The sequence below is a fragment of the Delphinapterus leucas genome, chromosome 6, assembly GCF_059928025.1.
Source record: "Delphinapterus leucas isolate spDelLeu-1000000601 "Yukka" chromosome 6, BTC_Dleu_Yukka2, whole genome shotgun sequence".
NCBI classification, from domain to species: domain Eukaryota; kingdom Metazoa; phylum Chordata; class Mammalia; order Artiodactyla; family Monodontidae; genus Delphinapterus; species Delphinapterus leucas.
In genome coordinates, this window is record NC_143134.1 from 72,264,084 (window position 1) to 72,283,928 (window position 19,845).

A 19,845-nucleotide genomic window follows, 5' to 3' on the forward strand; every position below is an offset into this window, starting at 1 on the left:
CAACATTGTAAATCAACTATACTTCAATAAAATAAATTAAAACTAAAAAGACCAAGAGACCTCTTTCTAGTTTATATGTTAAAAAAGAAACCAGTGTTTATAAACAGGAAAGTGGTTTTCCCTTAGTCTTGACTTTGTTGTCTTGCTTTATTCAACTTGGAAAATCCCTTTGGAAAATCCTTACTGAAAATGATGCAGAATACAGATACCTTTTGCATAAAGGGCTTAGTCATTTGGAACATGTCACTTCCACCCCCTATGAAGCTCAATGTCCTAAACCACACCAATGAATACAGCTCACCTGGACATAGATCTAGCAATTCTACACCTATGGGTCATTGTTTCTCACCCTACACCTCATCATTTTTTTTTTTTTTTTAAAGAAGATGTTGGGGGTAGGAGTTTATTAACTAATTTATTTATTTTTGCTGTGTTGCATCTTCGTTTCTGTGCAAGGGCTTTCTGTACTTGTGGCAAGCGGGGGCCACTCTTCATCGCGGTGCGCGGGCCTCTCGCTATCGCGGCCTCTCTTGTTGCAGAGCACAGGCTCCAGACACGCAGGCTCCGTAGTTGTGGCTCACGGGCCCAGTTGCTCTGCGGCACGTGGGATCCTCCCAGACCAGGGCTCGAACCCGTGTCCCCTGCATTAGCAGGCAGATTCTCAACCACTGCGCCACCAGGGAAGCCCACACCTCATCATTTTTGATGACCTCTCCCTAAATACAACAGAGATTGAAACCCTGAGATTCGTATGACAGTATAAATGAATAAGGACAAAAAATTTGCTTTATCTGGTTTGACACAGCTCTTATTTAGTAAATTTTAAGAAGAGGAATATACTTGGCCATTCCTCCAAGATAGCTGTATAGTGAGATTGACTGTTACTATAAAATTCTCACGGGAACTACGTTTATTCATAAGGAGAGAATATGTCTCTACCCTTCTGCTAAGGAGACCAAAAATATTTCTCCCAAGTATTATATACTTAATCAGTGTGAATGAAGTTCAAGTTAAGCACAATTGAAGCTTCCTTCCTGGTAACATATATGACAGAAAAGCTGTGTCAGAGAGAAAAAATATTCATCCTTTTCAGTTATTCCCGTTTATGGTGGTTTCACTAGAGTGACAACTGTGTGATGGATGTATATGCCTGTACCAGTGATCTAGATCAAGATGAGGATCAGCGTGGCCTCATACTGTTCCCCAGGAGTGAAATAATGGGGATTAAGAGTCTCATGGATTTAGCAGGGCTCCTTCAATTTGATCACACATCAGAATCACCTGGAGGGCATTAGTGCTATCCAAGTCAGCTGGATCTGAGTAGCCTTGAGGGTCCAATGGCAGCTGAATAGAAAGACAAGGTCTTGGTCTTTGTGGAGTGGCTTGTCACTAAGAAGAAAGAGCCAGGGTAGCGGAGGAGCCCAGCCAAGAAAACTGGGTCTTAAAAGTGCCATTCTCAGCCACAGCAACCAGAGACCTAAGCCAAGACTCATTTGTAAGCCTGGCTGGGTCAGCAAGTGCCAAGCAAATGGGTGCCTGGGACTTATCGATAAGATCAGTTCCAGGCCTCACTCGCTGGGGAGGTAGGGAGGCTGCATGGAATATGGGTTTTTTGTATGTATGTATGTATTTAGTTATGGCTGTGTTGGGTCTTCGTTGCTGCACGTGGGCTTTTTTCTCTAGTTGTGGCGAGCGGGGGCTGCTCTTCGTTGAGGTGTGTGGGCTTCTCATTGCGGTGGCTTCTCTTGTTGCAGGGCACGGGCTCTAGGCGAGCGGGCTCTAGAGCACAGGCTCCGTAGTTGTGGCTCACGGACTTAGCTGCTCCGTGGCATGTGGGACCTTCCCGGACCAGGGCTCGAACCCCTGTCCCCAGCACTGGCAGGTGGATTTTTAACCACTGCGCCACCAGGGAAGCCCCAGAATATGGGTTTTAGAGGCAAAGAAATCTTACTTTCAGATTCTGCTTTGGTACACTGGCCACAGCTATTCAGTCTCCCGTTTGCATCATCCTTATTTGTAAAGAGGGAATAAGAACTATGCCTTCTCCCCAGGTTTCTTGTAATTAAATAATTCTAGTAAAGGATCAAGTACATCGCCTGATACTCGTAGCTTCCTTCCTCCGTTCCTAGAAAACTGTTGCTCTTGGAAAGACCTAAGCCTACCAGTGGGCTCACCTACTGGAAATGGACAAGGCAGCTGCCAGGACCAGGTTAAAAATAGGCAGATGTGCAGACGCAGGATGGCCTGCCACTTGCTCACACCTGATCACGCTCCCTGCCAGCTCACCACTGTTGTGCAAGCCACCTTCCTGCCTTGCCTTTCTACTAAGGCCTGGGAGAACAACATACCAAAGACAGCAGAAGAGAAATTAGAAAACATCCTTCACACAATGGACATCCTACACCGTAAGGACAATGGTTTGGATGGCCTTGGAACAGCAATACCTCTAAGGCTGAGAAGAGATTCCAAGGAGTACATAAAGTATAGGAAATACAAAAACGGAAGCAGTGAAATAAGACTGTTTCTTTGAACTGATAGCAGGTCATCTCACTAAGAAAAACTAATGTGATTTATTCTTCATGGGAGTCTAGAATCCTACTGTGGTCAGCAAACTGTAAACAAAACAAGAAGGGAAATGCAACACATTCTGTAGTGCTCAGACTAACTGGAAACTCAGACCTGAATGGACACTTAGGACAAAAGTTTCTCGGGAGGACTGCACACAAAAATTTGTATGGGTCAAACTTCCTTCAAGACTCAAAGAAAGATACATTGGCAATTCCTCTTATTATGAAAGTAAGAACCCCAGAGTTGTCCTTAGACAATTCTAAGAAATGAAGTTTTCACCGATCCATTAGAGATGAGCGAATACTCTTGCATTTTGGTCCTTGTCATCATTGGGTCCATAAGAAGGAATGTGCCAAGCTTTGGCTAGGCTTCTTTGTAAACTTTTAAAAACAAATGCAAGACAGTTTGGGGACGACTGAGGAAATGTGACTATGGATCGTATATGAGATACTAGGGAACTATTGTTAATTCCCTTTGCTATGGAAGAAGGACTGTGGTTAGCCAGGAGACGCCTTTGTTCTTAGGAGATTTGTGAAGTATCTAGGGGTAAAGCGTTTAGGATGGTCGGGACTTACTTTCAGATGGTTTAGTTAAGAAACAAGCCGCGGTGCTTTGTGACCACCTGGAGGGGTGGGATAGGGAGGGTGGGAGGGAGGGAGATGCAAGAGGGAAGAGATATGGGGACATATGGATATGGATAACTGATTCACTTGGTTATAAAGCAGAAACTGACACACCACTGTAAACCAATCATACTCCAATAAAGATGTAAAAAAAAAGAAGTGGGTGGGGTGGGAGGTAGGGAGATTATAGTCATTGTGAACCTTAGTAGGAGGGTATATGGGTATTTACGGAACCAGTCTTTCAACTGAGCACTTTTCAGATCTTTCTAAATCGATATGAACATAGATTTATTCCATGCAAAACAAACAGTATAAATCTGTATTACCATACACAGGCATACCTCATCATACGGCGCTTTGCTTTACTGTGCTACTTTGTACTGACTGTATTTTTCACAAATTGAGGGTGTGTGGCAACCCTGACTCCAGCCAGTATATTGGTGCCATTTTCCGATAGCAGTGGCTCACTTCATGCTTCTGTATCATGTTTTGGGTGATTGTGATAATATTTGTTTTGGTGATCTGTGATCTTTGATACTACTACCATGACTCACAGACGATGGTCCGCATTTTCAGTGATGAGGTAGATTTTAGTGAAGGTATGTACATTGTTTTTTCGGACATAATGCACACACTTAACAGACTACAGTAGAGTGCAAACCTAACAACTTGACATGCACCGAGAAGCCAAAAGACTCGTGTGACTCACTCCGTTGTGACATTCACTTTGCTGGGCTAGAACTGACCCTGCAATATCTCTGAGGTACACCTGTAGATTTTTCTGGCAAGTAAATAGAATTTAAGCCACTAGAAAAGGCTGAGCAGGGCCTTAGTGTGACTCGGTCCATGGCAGCATCTCTCCTGTTGTATAAGTTTCAAAGTCCCAAAAGCAACAGACTCCTCTCCCTTGCGACACACCTGGTTCAGCCCAGGGGATTCTCTCTCTCTCGGTCTTCTTAACTTTTTTTCCTACCACCACGTGCGCTGCGGCAAGAGCTTGCCCCGCTCTCTGCAGGAGACGGTGACTCAGGCACCAGGGTTTCGGTCCCTTAGAACTCGAAAACCAGAGGCAGTGCTTGTTGAGCTCAGCTGTTATCTCTTTATTAGGAAAGCACCAACACCACGTTCTTGGAAATTACTGGAATTTTATTTGCCTCAGGCTTATGACTTGCAACCAAAGACATTGTGCAAAGAAAGCAAAGATTAAGTACACTTGAGGGAGAAGGAGACAATACACATGGGTAACACAGGAGATCAGGTTGACAAAGGAAGCCATCCATTACACTATATAGATTGCAATATTCAATAGCGATTTCAGCAAAACTTCTCTTTTAAATCAAGAGCAAAAAATTAAGCAATGTTTACAGTAGACATAAATCTTATACAATTCAAAAAGCGTGTTTTTCAGATCATAGAGCATAAAATGGAAAAATGTCTATGTAGGTGAAGTCTAACATTTATCGCCTATTAAAGTTGCTCATATGTACCACAGTGTAAAAAAAAAAAAAATACCGAACAAATAAAAACCTTGAAAATTGCCTGATGAAAAATAAAATAACCAGTGGCTTTTAATGGCTTCTCCTGGTTATCAGTGCTACAAAAAGACAAAAATCTTCTCATCTGAACAGGTGATAAAACCAGGCACAGTCAAACCGTTACCAAGACCCACCCATAGAAATATACTATCCACCCACATTATTTTCCATCAAAAGCTTTTTTGTTTGTTTTAATCTTTGACGCCCATTTGGTCACAATATGTTACAAAGATTTGTGTATGCGTGTGTTTCTTTACACCATGATATCATATGTTTGTCTGGCACTATCCTAAAGCTAGCTTATAGATGATAATGATATAGAAACAACCCAGTGCCCATATGACAAATGAACTCACTGAGTGGAGACGGGAGAGGGGAGAAGGAGTTCAGTTCTACCAAGAAAAAAAATGTCCATACTGATCACTCGTCATCAGTCCCACTAGCTTCTGACTGTTCCTAAAAGTAAAAATAAGAAAGACAATAAGCCATCAAGAGGCAATGTAGACAAGAAATGACATTTTGGAAACAGTTAACCCTCCCAGTAAAGAGGCATCGACAGCCTCTATGCGGAACAGGGGAGCTCCCGCTTGGAAATCCCAAAGCAATGCCCGCTGTCTGTGCCAGTGTTTTGCTCTATTGCACTTGGGCGTGGAAAGTTCATGGCTATTGAGTTCTAATTTTAGCACTGCGTTTTTAGAAAATCCACAATTCCATGCATTTGCTGTCTACTTAAAGAAAACCTAGGATTTTAAATGTATTTGAAGATGCTTGTGTCGAGGGTTAAAGGCTGGGTGGGGTGGGATAAGAATGCTGAACCTTTTCAACAGACCCAGAGAGCAGCACGTTGAAGGAAAATCAAACTAGCATAGGCGCTAACATGGAAAATTAACCTTCCAGAAAGAAAAAAGAAGGGGGGTGTGGGGTAGGGACCCTGAGGTCCTCTTGAAAGTGAAAGAAATAGAGGGCCCTTTAAAAGGCACTATATTAGAAGCTTGTGCCAGGCACCGCTACCTTGTGGACCACAGAGTCAGGGACAGTGCACCAGACTGAGTTAATGCTCTGTGGGTCTGAATTCAGCCTCTGCTATTTACTTCCATGCCCTGCGGCAAAACACACATAACCTAAGCACTGATTTCTGTAATACGTTGAGAGTGACATCTGTCTTAGGATGCTAATATTAATAAGCACTGAATACGGTGCCACCTGGAAAGGTCCTTATGTCAGGGCCTGGCTCCATCAGGGCTCCCTGAATTTTTCAAATATTAAAAATAACACCTCTAAGTACTTAAAGATGCATCTGGGTTTTCCGCACGGCACCTGAAATAGCAACTCAAACCCCAAAGTAACTCTATCATCCCACTTAGTGTCAGTCTTCCATGGAATCATTATTTCCTCTATATACTGCTGTATCCTAGGCACTATGCTGGGTGTTATGGATATAAAATATTAACGAGCCGTGGAGAAATCTCTATCTGTAAGTAGGCACTGGGAAGATATGAAAGGGGAAAAGGAAACTTGATTTATTAAGTTTTTCACTTTTGAAGACTATTCAAAAGGCAATAAACAAAACCCCAAATTCTTTGTTTTCAAATCACGCAGCTCAGTTCACATCCCTCAACACCAAATCTTTACATTTTCATTTCTGGGTAATGAAGCATAGAGGTTGGCAGGGGCCTGGGAGTACGAGAGGGAGACAGATGTGGGGAGAGTGTCCCGACCTCAGGCAAGGCAGCCGCACTTACATTTCCATCCGGCTCTTCATCGCTGTCAAAATCGCTCACCACAGGTTTGGCTTTTCCTCGATTTGGCCTTTTCTTGCCTTTTCCTTTGTCCCGGCCTTTGTCATCTTTTTTATTGAGCTTGATTTTCACCTTAACAGATTTTGCTACAACAAAACCAAAACACACAGCAATGAGGAATCAATCACAGGAAAATCTTTTGTTTTTTTTTTTACATGTTTATTGGAGTATAATTGCTTTACAATGGTGTGTTAGTTTCTGCTTTATAACAAAGTGAATCAGTTATACATATACATATGTTCCCGTATCTCTTCCCTCTTGTGTCTCCCTCCCTCCCACCCTCCCTATCCCACCCCTCTAGGTGGCCACAAAACACCGGGTTGATCTCCCTGTAGCTATGCTGCTGCTTCCCACTACCTAGCTATTTTACGTTTGGTAGTGTATATATGTCCATGCCTCTCTCTTGCTTTGTCCCAGCTCACCCTTCCCCCTCCCCATATCCTCAAGTCCGTTCTCTAGTAGGTCTGTGTCTTTATTCCTGTCTTACCCCTAGGTTCTTCATGACATTTTTTTTTTAATTCCATATATATGTTGTGTTAGCATATGGTAATCTTTTTACGGGTAGGAAAATGATCGCCTACCTGCAGATGACAAACCCAACAACCCCGAGTGCCCTGAACATTCTCGGACTGATTCAAGCCTGTTCTCCATTGTCCTATCTAGTTAGAGTTAGCACCCCTTTCACTTGCAAACATGTCTAAGTTTGCATGATAAGTTACACAGTCACCCTAAATGGGCAACAAGAAGGAATGAGGTCCCAGAGGGAAGCTGGGCTGGGTCCTTTCCAGGTCTAATGGATGAACAGGGATCTTCCTAACCAGGACAGCGAGGGTGGCCTTACCTACCGTGTGGAGAGGTGTGGGCATTTTAAATTTTTCATTACAAAAATATTTTCTTATAATGAATTTTTATTGGAGTACGGTTGCTTTAGAGTGTTGTTAGTTTCTACTGTACAGCAAAGTGAATCAGCTATACGTATACATACATCCCCTCTTTTTTGGATTTCCTTCCCATTTAGGTCACCACAGAGCACAGAGTAGAGTTCCCTGAGCTATACAGTAGGTTCTCTTTAGTTATATACTTTATACATAGTATCAATAGTGTATATATATCGATCCCAATCCCCCAGGTCATCCCAGCCCCCCCTTCCTCCCCTTGGTGTCCATACGTTTGTTCTCTACGTCTGTGTCTCTATTCCTGTTTTGCAAAAAGATCATCTATACCATTTTTCTAGATTCCATATATATGTGTTAATATACGATATTTGTTTTTCTCTTTCTGACTTACTTCACTCTGTATGACAGACTCTGGGTCCATCCACATCTCTGCAAATGACTCAGTTTCATTCCTTTCTATGGCTGAGTAATATTCCATTGAATGGCCATCATTGAAAAAATCTACAACCAATAAATGCTGGAGAGCGTGTGGAGAAAAGGGAACCCTCTTGCACTGTTGGTGGGAATGTAAATTGATACAGCCACTATGGAGAACAGTATGGAGGTTCCTTCAGAAACTAAAAATAGAACTACCATATGACCCAGCAGTCCCACTGCTGGGCATATACCCAGAGAAAACCATAATTTCAAAAGACACATGCACCCCAATGTTCACTGCAGCACTATTTACAATAGCCAGGTCACAGAAGCAACGTAAATGTCCATCAACAGAGGAATGGGCATTTTTTAAAACAGAACTTTGACATTAAAAAGTATACATAAGTGTAAAAGGTTTAAAAAAAAAAAAGCCAATGATTTTTACTGTGTAAATAACTTCAGTTGACTTAAAAAGAAAATTCACAGGTGAATATTTTTAACAGTACAGAAAGGTACAAAATGGAAAGTAAAAACACAACAAATGAATTTGAAAGGTTTCTTTCCCCATCTCTAGTCTCTCACCCTACTGGTCTCTTTCTGGTGATTATTTCCAGAAAAAGAAGTATACCTCAATATTTGAAAATATATGCATCCCTGTGTGTGTATGATTCTCTCTCTATTGATAGATGACATAAAGTGTGTGTATGATTCTCTCTCTATTGATAGATGACATAAAATTCCACAAATTTCTGTATAGAGAGATATAAAGAATTCAAGTATATACACATACAGAAAGATGGCACCCACTTCCACTCTCACAGGGCTATTCTGAGGATAGAAATAAAAACACATGGAAGAAAGGAGTCCAAGTGTTGTACCATAGTTAGAGGTGCACATTCCAAGGTTCACAGAAAATCTGTTCCCTGGCATTGTTCTGGGACAGGTGTCCACAGAGCAGCATTTTTAGGGATGGATGATGAAGTGACTGACAATGCAAGTCTCTCATTCAAACCAGTTTTGTTAGAATATTCTGTTTGGTGGGTCTCAAGGAACCTAGAAATAGATGTTGTCATGGAGAGAATCAACTCCAGAAAGAATCTTAGAGATGAGAAATTTCCAGACTTCTTTTGTGAAGGGGAAGGACCCATAAAACGTTTCCAGAAGTGAAGTCTTCCATGGAAGTACAGGCTAACAAAAAAGATGAGAGCAGAGATGTTCTGAACTGAAGTGCAGGGGCAGCAAATGCCCTTCCCCCATCCCAAACAGGGCTTGCAAAAGGCTGGCAAATCCTAGTGCTCACAACAGTATTCCTAGCCCAGGCTTCCGTATATCACACCCAAATGTCTACTGCTTCATAAGCTATAAGGTGGGGACTTGACGAAAAGACTGGGGATGCAAAAGTCTACCGATCAATGGAAATGCACGAAGCTGTGAAAACCTTTAAAAATGTAAAAAGTAATTTGGAAATAAAAAGTGAACTATCTTTATCTACACAGGTGTGGCTCTTCCTGACATGGGAGTACAGGAAATCCATGGGAGGTGTGAAAGGGCAGAAGACTGTCAGTGAAGGTAAGAAAATACATCCTCGAGAACATAATCTAAATACTCACTGGAGTGTGGGACACTCAAAAGCTATCAGGCTTTGTGAGTCAGTGGATATGCCCCTCGAAAAAACCCACCTGAAAGGCTGCCATGGGCAGCTAGGCTAATAAACTGGACCATCAGATGGGCCCTTTAAACAGCATCCTAAGGCTCTATGACACCACTACACAGACCTATGACAAGTTCCAGTTAACCAGGGTGGCAGGCACAATAGTGATGGCGCCCAGAGACGTCCATGTCCTAATTCCCAGAACTTGCGAATATGTTACTTTGCACGGCAAAAGGGATTCCACTGACCTTGAGATGGGGAGATTACCCTAGATTAACCAGGTAGGCTAGGCCCAATCTCATCACACGAGTCCTTCAAAGTGGAAGAAGATGAGGTTCTGATTTAAGAAGGTGACATAAGAAGACCCTGAACTTACCTCTTCCCACGGACACACCGAATCTAAGGTATGTATGGAACAACCTCCTCTGAAAAAGACCTAAAAACTAGCTCAGTGACACCTACACATTGGACAAATGTGGAAAAACCCACACTGAGGCAACTAAGAAAGGCAGAGAGGCTGATACATAATCTCATGATAAATGCCATCCTTGGTGCAGTGACCCACAACTGGAAAGAAACTGAAAACCTGAAGCTTCTCTAGGAGGGGTGAAGGTTTGAACCCCACATCAGGCACCCCAACTTTTAAAGACTAGCGCCTGAGGGATGCCCCCAAAACACCTAGCTTTGAAAACCAGAGCTTGTGTCCACAAGACCCACAGGGCTACAGCCAGTTCAGAAATGGCTCGTAAAAGTCTCATGCTCAGACTCACCTGCCCCAGGACCCAGCTCAAAGTCAGCTGATGGAGAGGCACCCAGACTTCACATAAAAGAGGCTTATTTGCTTATCTTAAAGCATCGGCCTAGGGACGGGCATCTAAGTTAACCCATATCTAAGGGCTGACCGTCATCCCTTCCAGAGAACTTGGCAGGCAGAGGGGGGATGCTATCTTTGCACTCTCCCTCTGCCACACTCCAGAGCACTAGTGTCTCTTGGAGGGGAGCTTTTACACACGCCCGGTGCCCTGGTTTTTGCGAGTGCTGTCCAGGGGATACCTTCAGATTGCCTGGTTCTGGTGGTCAGTGGGACTTAGGCCTGTGGTCCCACTGGACTGTATATTTGCAAACTTTAAAAAGCTGCTGCCTGAGGGTCTGGCTTCCAATCAGCCTGAATCTAGGAGTTGAGATCCTCCCTTCTAAGACACTGACTGACAGGTCTTGGCACACCCTCCACTATTGGGAGCCACTACATGTAGGCTGCTTGGACAATCACAAAGGTGTGAGAGACAAGGAAGAGTCAGGGTGTAGGTGGAAGGATAAAGTTTTTGTCTCCTACGTGAGGCCGCTCCTTCAAGACTGGGAGAGATGGCTGTTTTATCAAATGAGAGAGTCAAGAAAAATAGAGAGAGGAATATGTTCCAAATGAGAGAGGAATATGTTCCAAATGAAAGAACAAGATAAAACCTCAGGAAAAAAGCCTTTCATGAAACAAAGATGAATGGCTTAGCTGATGGATAGAATTAAAAATAATGGTCATAAAGATGCTCACTGAACCTGGGAGAAGAATGAATGAAAACAGTGAGAACTTCAAAGAGAAAACACAATTAACCCTTGAACAACACGGGGGTTAGGGGCGCCAAACCTCTGTGCAGTCAAAAATCTGTGTATAACTTTACAGTTGGCCCTCCATATCTGGGCTTCTGCATCCACAGATTCCACCAACTGCAGACTGTATAGTACTGCTGTATGTATTTATTGAAAAACGAACAATCTGCCTCCAAGTGGACCCATGCAGTTCACACCTGTGTTGTTCAATGGCCAACTTTACAAGCAAGTACCAAACAGAAGTCACAGAGCTGAAGAATATGATAACCGAACTGAAAAGTACACGAGGGGTTCAACAACAGACAAGATGAAGCAGAAGAGAGATCAGTAAACTCAAAGCCAGGGCACTGAAACTCATCCAATCAGAGCAGCAAAAAGAAAAGAATGAAACGGAGTGAAGGTGACTTATGGGACAACATAAAGTGGACCAATATTCACACTGTAGGGCTCCCAGAAAGAGAAGAGAGAGAAAGGGGCATAAGACTTATTGGAAGAAATAATGGCTGAAAACTTCCCTCATCTGCAGAACGAAATACATCCAGATCCAGGAAGAGTCCCAAATAAGAGGGACCCAAAGAGACCCACACTTAGACATACTACAATTAACATGTGAAAACTTGAACTGTAAAAGCAGCAAAAGAAAAATGAACAACTTGTTACCTACAAGGGCAACCCCCCACCGCCAGAAGACTATGGGTAGATTTTTTGCAGTCCAGAAGTGAGTGGCACCAGACAGTCAAAATAGGGCTTCCCTGGTGGCACAGTGGTTGAGAGTCCGCCTGCCGATGCAGGGGACATGGGTTCGTGCCCCGGTCCGGGACGGTCCCACATGCCGCAGAGCAGCTGGGCCCGCGAGCCGTGGCCACTGGGCCTGTGCTCTGCAACGGGAGAGGCCACAGCAGTGAGAGGCCCGCGTACCGCAAACAAACAAAAAAAACAAGACCTATCTATAGGCTGCCTACAAGAGACTCACTTCAGCTTTAAAGACACACACACTGCGAGCGAGCAGATGGAAAAAGGCAGTCCATGCAAACGGAAACCAAAAGAAAGCTGGGGCAGCTATACTTGCATCAAACAAAAGAGACTTTAAAGACTGTAATAAGAGAAATAGCAAAGGGTCAATACAAAAAGAGGACATAACATTTATTAACAGACATAGAGGGAGAAATAGACAGCAATACAATAATATTAGGGACTTTAATACCTTTCTTTCATTAATGGACAGATCATCTAGACAGACAATCAATATGAAAACACTGGCCTTAAATGACACACTAGACCAGAGGAACTTCACAGTTATATATGGAACGTTCCATTCAAAAGCAACAGAATACACATTCTTCTCAAGTGCACATGAAACATTCTCCAGGACAGATCATATGTGATGCCTCAAAACCATGTGAGGCATGTGATGCCTTAATAAATTTAAGCAGATTGAAATATCAATAAGGCTTCTCCACCATAATGACATGAAACTAATCAATTACAGGAGGAAAACTGGAAAATTCACGTATGTGGAGATTAAACAATGTTCTACTGAACCACCAATGGCTCAGCAAGGAAACCAAAAGAGTAAATTAAAAGATACCTTGAGACAAATGAAAATGGAAATCAAACACGCCAAAATTTATAGGATGCAGAAAAGTAACCCTAGAAGGGAAGTTCAGTGATAAATGCCTACATCAAGAAACAAAAATCTCAAATAAAACACCCTAACTTTATACTTCAAGGAACTACAAAAAGAAGAAATGAAGTCCAAACTTAGTAGATGGAAGGAAACAGCAAAGATCAAACTGGAAACAAACAAGCAACAACAACAACAACAAAATAGAGAGTAAAAAGACAATAGAAAAGATCAATGAAACTAAGGGCCGGTTCTTTGAAAAGATTGATTAAACAACAAATGAACAAATCTTTAGCTACAAATCATGGCTATACTCACCAAGAAGAAAAGAGAGAGGACTCAAATAAAATCACTAATGATAGAGGGGATGTTACAACTGTTATCAGAGAAATGCAAAGAATCACGAGAGACTACTATGAACGATTATGTGCCAAACCTAGAAAAAAACAGATATACATTTGTAGAACCAGACAACCTACCAGGACTGCATCACAAAGAAAATAGAAAAAGACCAATTACTAGTAAGGAAGTTGAGGCCACAGTCGAAAACCTCCTGTTAAACAAAAGTCCAAGACCGGATGGCATCACTGGTGAATTCTGCCAAACATTTAAAGAAGAATTAGAATGAATACCTATCCTTTTCAAATTTTTGCCAAAAAAGAACCCAAAAACAAACAAAAAGAAAATGGAAGAGGAGGGGACACTTCCAAACTCATTTTACAAGGCTAGCATTATGCTGGTACCAAAACCAGACAAGAAGGCTGCAAGCAAAGAAAATTATAGGCCAATATCCCTGATGAACGTAGATGCAAAAATCGCCAACAAAATATTAGCAAACTGAATTCAACAATACATTAAAAGAATCATATACCATAATTAAGTGGGATTTCTTCCAGGGATGCAAGTTGGTTCAACATCAATATATCAATCAATATGATACAACACATTAACAGAATGAAGGCTAAAACTTACAATGATCATCTCAGTAAAATGGTACATATGAACTTATTTACAAAACAGAAATAGAGTCACAGATGTAGAAAACAAACTTATGGTTACCAGCGGGGAAATGGGGTGGAGGGATAAACTGGGAGACTGGGATTGACATCTACATGCCATATGATCCAGCAATCCCACTCCTGGGCACATATCTGGAGAAAAACCTAATTATATGAAAATACACATGCACCCCGATGTTCACTGAAGCACTATTTACAGTAGCCAGGACATGGAAGCAACCTAAGTGTCCATCCACGGAGGAATGGATAAAGAAGATGGGGTACACATACACAATGGAATACTACTCAGCCATAAAAAGAACAGAATAATGCCATCTGCAGTGACATGGATGGACCTAGAGATTATCATACTAAGTGAAGTAAGTCAGATATCATGATGTCGCTTATATGTGGAATCTAAAAAAGCGATGCAAATGAACTTATTTACAAAACAGAAACAGACCCACAGACTTAGAAGACAAACTTACAGACACTAAAGAAGAAAAGTGGCAGGGGTGGTGGGGGCAGTGGGTGGGAAATTAGGAGTTTGGGATTAACACATACACACTACTGTATCTAAAATAATCAACAAGGACCTACTGTACAGCACAGGAAGCTCTACTCAGTATTCTGTAATAACCTATATGGGAAAAGAATCTGTAAAAGAATGGATACACGTATAACTGAATCACTTCACTTTACGCATCAAACGAACACAACATTGTAAATCGACTATACCCCAATACAAAATAAACATTTTTAAAAATTAAAAAAAGGACATTTGCGACAACATGGATGGACCATGAGGGCTTTTATGCTAAGTGAAATAAGTCAGTGAAAGACAGATTCTGTATGATCTCACTTATATGTGAAATTAAAAAAAAAAGAAAACAACTGAACTCACAGATACAGAGAACAGATAGGGTGGCTGCCAGAGGTGGGGTGGGAAATGGGCGCAGGGAATCCAAAGGTATAAATAGCCAGTTATAAAATAAATAAGTCGTGGGGTTTAAGGTACAGCATGGTGAGTATAATTAATAACGCTGTAGTGCATATTTGAAAGTTGCCAAGAGAGTAGATCCTCAAAGTTCCTGTCACAGGAAAAAAATTTTTTCTGACTATGTGTGGTGATGGATGTTAACTAGATTTAGGTGTGATCATTTCCCAATATAGACATATATCGTATCATTATGCTGTATATCGGAACCTATTATTATATGTCAATTATACCTCAACAACAGCAAAAAAAAAATGTGGATGAAGAGGAGGCCGAAGAGAGGGTCAATGAGACGCAACATGAGAAAGAGACACAAGGAAGTGGATTCTCCCCTGGAGCCCCGACAAAGGAAGGCAGGCTGGTGACACCTTGGTTTGGGCCCAGAGACCCACAGCAAACCCGTGACCTACAGGGCTGTGAGATAATAAATGCAAGTTGTATTGAGGCACTAAGTTTGTGGTAATTTGTTAGAGAGGCCATAGAAAGTTAACATACCAAGTCTCCGGAGAGATTAGAGCAAACGTATCTCAACCGATAGGTGGGATAAGAAGGGTAGCTATTTGAGAACAGATTAGAAATCTCGCTCTAAAACAAGGAAACGTTTAGCTAAGATACGCTTTAGTAGACTAAAACATCAAATGCTACCATATTAAAACTAGGGAGTAACCATATGAAACTGAAAGAGGTTAAATTAATACTTAAAAGGCAGAATCACTAGAAAGAATAATACTGAGAACAGATGAGGGTATGGGGAAACAGACACGTACGTACACCGCTGACCGAGATACCAACTCCATTCTGTGCAGCAATATGTATGCGTCAGATGTTTTTACAGTGTGTGCCGTGGTTTACGGGTTAGAATTTTCAGGAGAGCGTTATTTGGATTGAGATTACTATGTTTTGGTACACTCATTAATGGATGTTAATATATGTATTGCTATGGAAAAATACCTGTAGTAGAAAAACCATGCTACAAAACAGTGTGCTATACTTTTATAAATAAAATATTTATGTATATAAAAAGACTGGAAGGCAACTGGAGTTAAATGTATATTGGGTGATGGACTTATACAAATTTTCCTTTCTTAAAAATATTTTCTAAGCTAAGTATGTAATTAGAAACAAATCTAATAAAAAATGGTAAAGCATATCTAAACTTTTACATAGAAGACTACAAACTACTAGGATTTACTACTTTGCGAGGAGGTATGGGGTGAAAACTTAATTAGGTAAGAAGAAATTTTAGACTTTTCAAGGCAGCCGAAACCTTTGAAATATGATACTTGCCTTGGGTGCAAAGTTTAAGAGGGCACCAAAACTCGGTAATCGAGATAAATACTATTCAGTGCGATGTTTTCAAAACTCAAAAAAACAAAACAAAACACCTCAAAACTCATGCCAAACAGAGCCATAATGAATAAAATATCAAGATAAAGACAGGATCAGTATCTGATCCATGATGGACAAAATGGACCACAGTTTGACGATTATCTTCTAAAGCAGTGATTCTCAAAGTGTGGTCCTGGGTCCAGTCACATCAGCGTCCCCTGTGAGCCTGTTAGAAAGGCCGACTCTCAGCCCCTTCCGCAGGCTACTGAATCAGAAACTCAGGGGTGGACGCCAGCAATCACCCAGGTTAGAGAGAACCACTGTGCTAGGTTAACAGATAGGCGGTATCAACAGCCATGCTGGTAGAAAATGTATATTACACTGATTTCCAAAGGCAACATTCCGTGTTTGCTGTGAGCCTGGCCCTGTGCTAAGCTCTTCGCATGACTGGGGGCACATTTAGTACTTCAGTTTCACAGAGGAGGAGACTGGGCTCAAGCAGGGTTAAGTATACGGCCTGGGGTGGCCCAGCTAGGACACGAGAGACCCCAAGACCTGGAGTCCAGATGTGCCTGACTCTGCTCTGTTGGCATCTGTGGAAACAGCGATGCAGGCGGCCAGGGCCAAACCAGTGGAGAAACCACACGGACTCACCCTCTGACTCTGACTCGTCTTCCTCTTCCTCGTCCTCCTCTTCGTTGCTCTCGTCCTCACTCTCTTCTTCTTTGGCGATTTTCTGCCGAGCACTCTTGAACACCGACTGTAAGACGATGGAGTCTTCGTAGATCTGAAGGGTCAAAGTGGCACCTGTTAAACACCTCAAGCTGAGGGCCCGAGACTCACCATCGCAGCATGCTCTTTTCTTCCCTGTGCCACACACCAGCGTTATTTTACGTGAATTTTAGTAGAAACATCAACGTTATTGTCTATGCCTGCAGGAAAACACCAAACTCAAATCTACAGACATAGTCTTATAGGAAAAGTCCACATGCAGTTGAAATAATTTCAGAGTAACATAGAAGTACCATATGATCCAGCAATGCCAATTCTAGATATATACCCAAAGGAACTGAAAGCAGGGTCTTGAAGAGATACATGCACACCCATGTTTACAGCAGCGCTATTCACAGTAGCCAAGAGGTAGAAGCACACCCAATGTCCATCGATAGAGGGATGAAGAAACAAAACGAGGTCTACCCGAACCGTGGAGTATTATTCAGCCTTAAAAAGGAAAGCAATCCTGCCGCAGCCTACACAACATGGATGAACTTTTGAGGACATGATGCTAGATGAAATAAGCCATTCACAAAAAGACAAACACTGAGTGATTGATTGGCTTATGTGAGCTATCTAGAGGAGTCCAATTCGTAGAAAGAAACAGAACGTAGAATGGTGTCTGGCAGAATGATTACAGAGTTTTAGTTGTACAAGATGAAAGTGTTCTGGAGATCTGTTGCAGAATAATGAAAGTATACTTCCCACTACTGAGCTGTACACTTAAAAATGGTGAAGATGACACACTGGGATGGGGCCACTGGGGCAGAATTTGCCAGGGACACTAGAGTTGAGCTGGCTATTAAAAGGGTGAGGAGGGTCCCACCAGGGATCATGAGAAAGGAGACGGTCTTTTTAGAAAAGGAGAGCAAGGAGAAAGGTGGGGCGGCCAAAGTAAAACAAAGATGCATCCGGGATGGTGCCATTGCCAATTTCCTGGTTATGACAAGGGACGATGTTACCATCCTGGGACGATGTCAAGGCTCTCTCTGTATTCATATTCTTTCCTACAACTGCATGTGTATCTGGGGAAGCCGGTGTTTATGGACCATGAACCGTTACTGGACCATGAACTGTTTAGGTTGAGGAACAGCAGGAAATGAGGCCAAAGAGTTAGTCTATGACTTTAGAAAGCAAACTCCAGCGATTAAATTCATTCTAGAATTTAACAGTACATGGGGAAGCTCGAGGCTTGGTGGGCAGTAGATGGACAGGATAAAAAGGTGGTTACAGAAAGATGGGCCAGCATCCGGGAGGGCCTCGGAGGGAAGCCAGTAAAGAGGCCATTTGTCACCCCAGTTCAGGGGTGAGGCAGTGGGTGTCGGCAGACAGACAGGGAGGCTGTCTGGGACAGGGTGTGTATCACAATGTTGCCACAGTCCTATAAAGAACCCCCAAATCTATCCACAAACTGTAAGCGGTCATTCATAAAAGACTTGCTTGTTGACGCTTATATTTACTCTCTGCGTCCTAGTTTTCACCTCACATTTCTTTGAAAAAGGCTTGCTTTCACGACCTATTGTTTTGGTCAAAATAATACTTCTATTAACTCCCATTAACTGGAAAGGTATGGTCTGTTCAAGGCACATTCTGAGGAGTCCCACATTCTCCAATTTAGTGACTGGAATTGACATGAAGATAAAAACAAGCCCAATCCGGAAAGAGGCTTGACTCTGCATCGGCTGGCAGACACACTGACCTCTCTTCTGGTTCTTTCTGCCTCATGTGTATGAGAGCATAGATAGAAAAAGGGGAGTCCCTACAAAAGGTGAGTGGAATTGAGGTGTAATTAAAGTGAAAGTGTCCTCGGCCATCTTAGTTATTTTCATAGTGTCACTTACTCTTACACTTGCTAACTACAGAGAAGAGGAGTAAAGAGAATTGCAATTGACCTGATAAAAAGCATTTTTGTAACAATTAGAGGCGATGGTTATTTTTTCTATATATTTTTTGTTTTAAAACAAAACAGCAGTTTTGGCTCCTGATGCAAAGTTTACAGTCAGAAAACCCAAGGTAAGTATAACCAAATACACCATCTCTGTAAAGGCAAAAACTGTACCTCTAGCTTTTAAGCATTACATTAACTTATTAACTTAAATTCCTCCTCTGATTAAAAGCCAAGCCTTTAAGGGAAGCACAAGTAGGAACTAGCATAGCTATGGTACAAAGGAGCTGGCATTAGCTTGAAAATGCCAAAGCCTCAACTGACTTACATAGGTAGCATGGAAATACAGGCTTTTATCTCTCCTTTTCTTCTGCCAGGATAATAGCGACGGTAGCAAATGAAAAATTTTAACTTAAAAGAACAAAGCGTGTTTAAGGTTAAACATGTCTCACCTGGGATCCCTCCAAGTTGAACGTCTGAGCATTGTGACAGAGCAGCATGACATCTTTCTCCAGGTCACCCAGGCTTCGGTACTTATGATTACGGATTCTTTCCTGATGCAAATTTTGGATAAAACGGAGGAAAGTTGGGGAGGGCGGTGGTGGAAAACACAACAATCATTACTTGGTTAACAAAGCCTGATTTTCCATTTGTCTTCCCAGTAGACAGTCCTGCCAGGGAGGTGGGGCTACACAACTCCAGGGGGTGTCATAAACAGAGACCACCCTCCCACGCGTATTCCTTTCCTATAAGGGGGAGTAAGGAGCATATGATGGGAACCAGGAAGAGCAGTGGGATCCAGGAAGGAGTCTGAAACTTTTCAAATAAAACGCAATATAGGGCTTCCCTGGTGGCGCAGTGGTTGGGAGTCCGCCTGCCGATGCAGGGGACGCGGGTTCGTGCCCCGATGTGGGAGGATCCCACGTGCCGCGGAGCGGCTAGGCCCGTGAGCCATGGCCGCTGAGCCTGCGCTCCGCAATGGGAGAGGCCACAACAGTGAGAGGCCCGCGTACCGCAAAAAAAAAAAAAAAAAAAAAAGGCAATATAATCAATACGAGCTCTCAGTATATTGATTTCATAACATACATTCAAAGGCACAAGAACGTCCCGACCATTTTAGTGCCAAGCCCTGCATGGGTGTCAGTGG

General features: G+C 42.4%; 1 protein-coding gene across 8 annotated transcripts in view; it reads right to left on the reverse strand.

Moving 5' to 3' along the window:
- Nucleotides 1–4,316: 4,316 nt before the first annotated feature.
- Nucleotides 4,317–19,845, reverse strand: part of SMARCA2 (SWI/SNF related BAF chromatin remodeling complex subunit ATPase 2) — a 172,089-nt gene continuing 156,560 nt past the window's right edge. For all 8 annotated transcript variants that reach the window (XM_022573582.3, XM_089913258.1, XM_022573583.2 and 5 more), the window contains 4 exons: nucleotides 19,151–19,252; nucleotides 16,694–16,826; nucleotides 6,469–6,611; nucleotides 4,317–5,182 (listed from right to left, as the gene is read on the reverse strand). In XM_022573582.3, coding sequence (XP_022429290.1) covers nucleotides 5,147–5,182; nucleotides 6,469–6,611; nucleotides 16,694–16,826; nucleotides 19,151–19,252 — 414 coding nt within the window. In that variant the 3' untranslated portion in view covers nucleotides 4,317–5,146. The remainder of the gene's footprint in view (nucleotides 5,183–6,468; nucleotides 6,612–16,693; nucleotides 16,827–19,150; nucleotides 19,253–19,845) is intronic.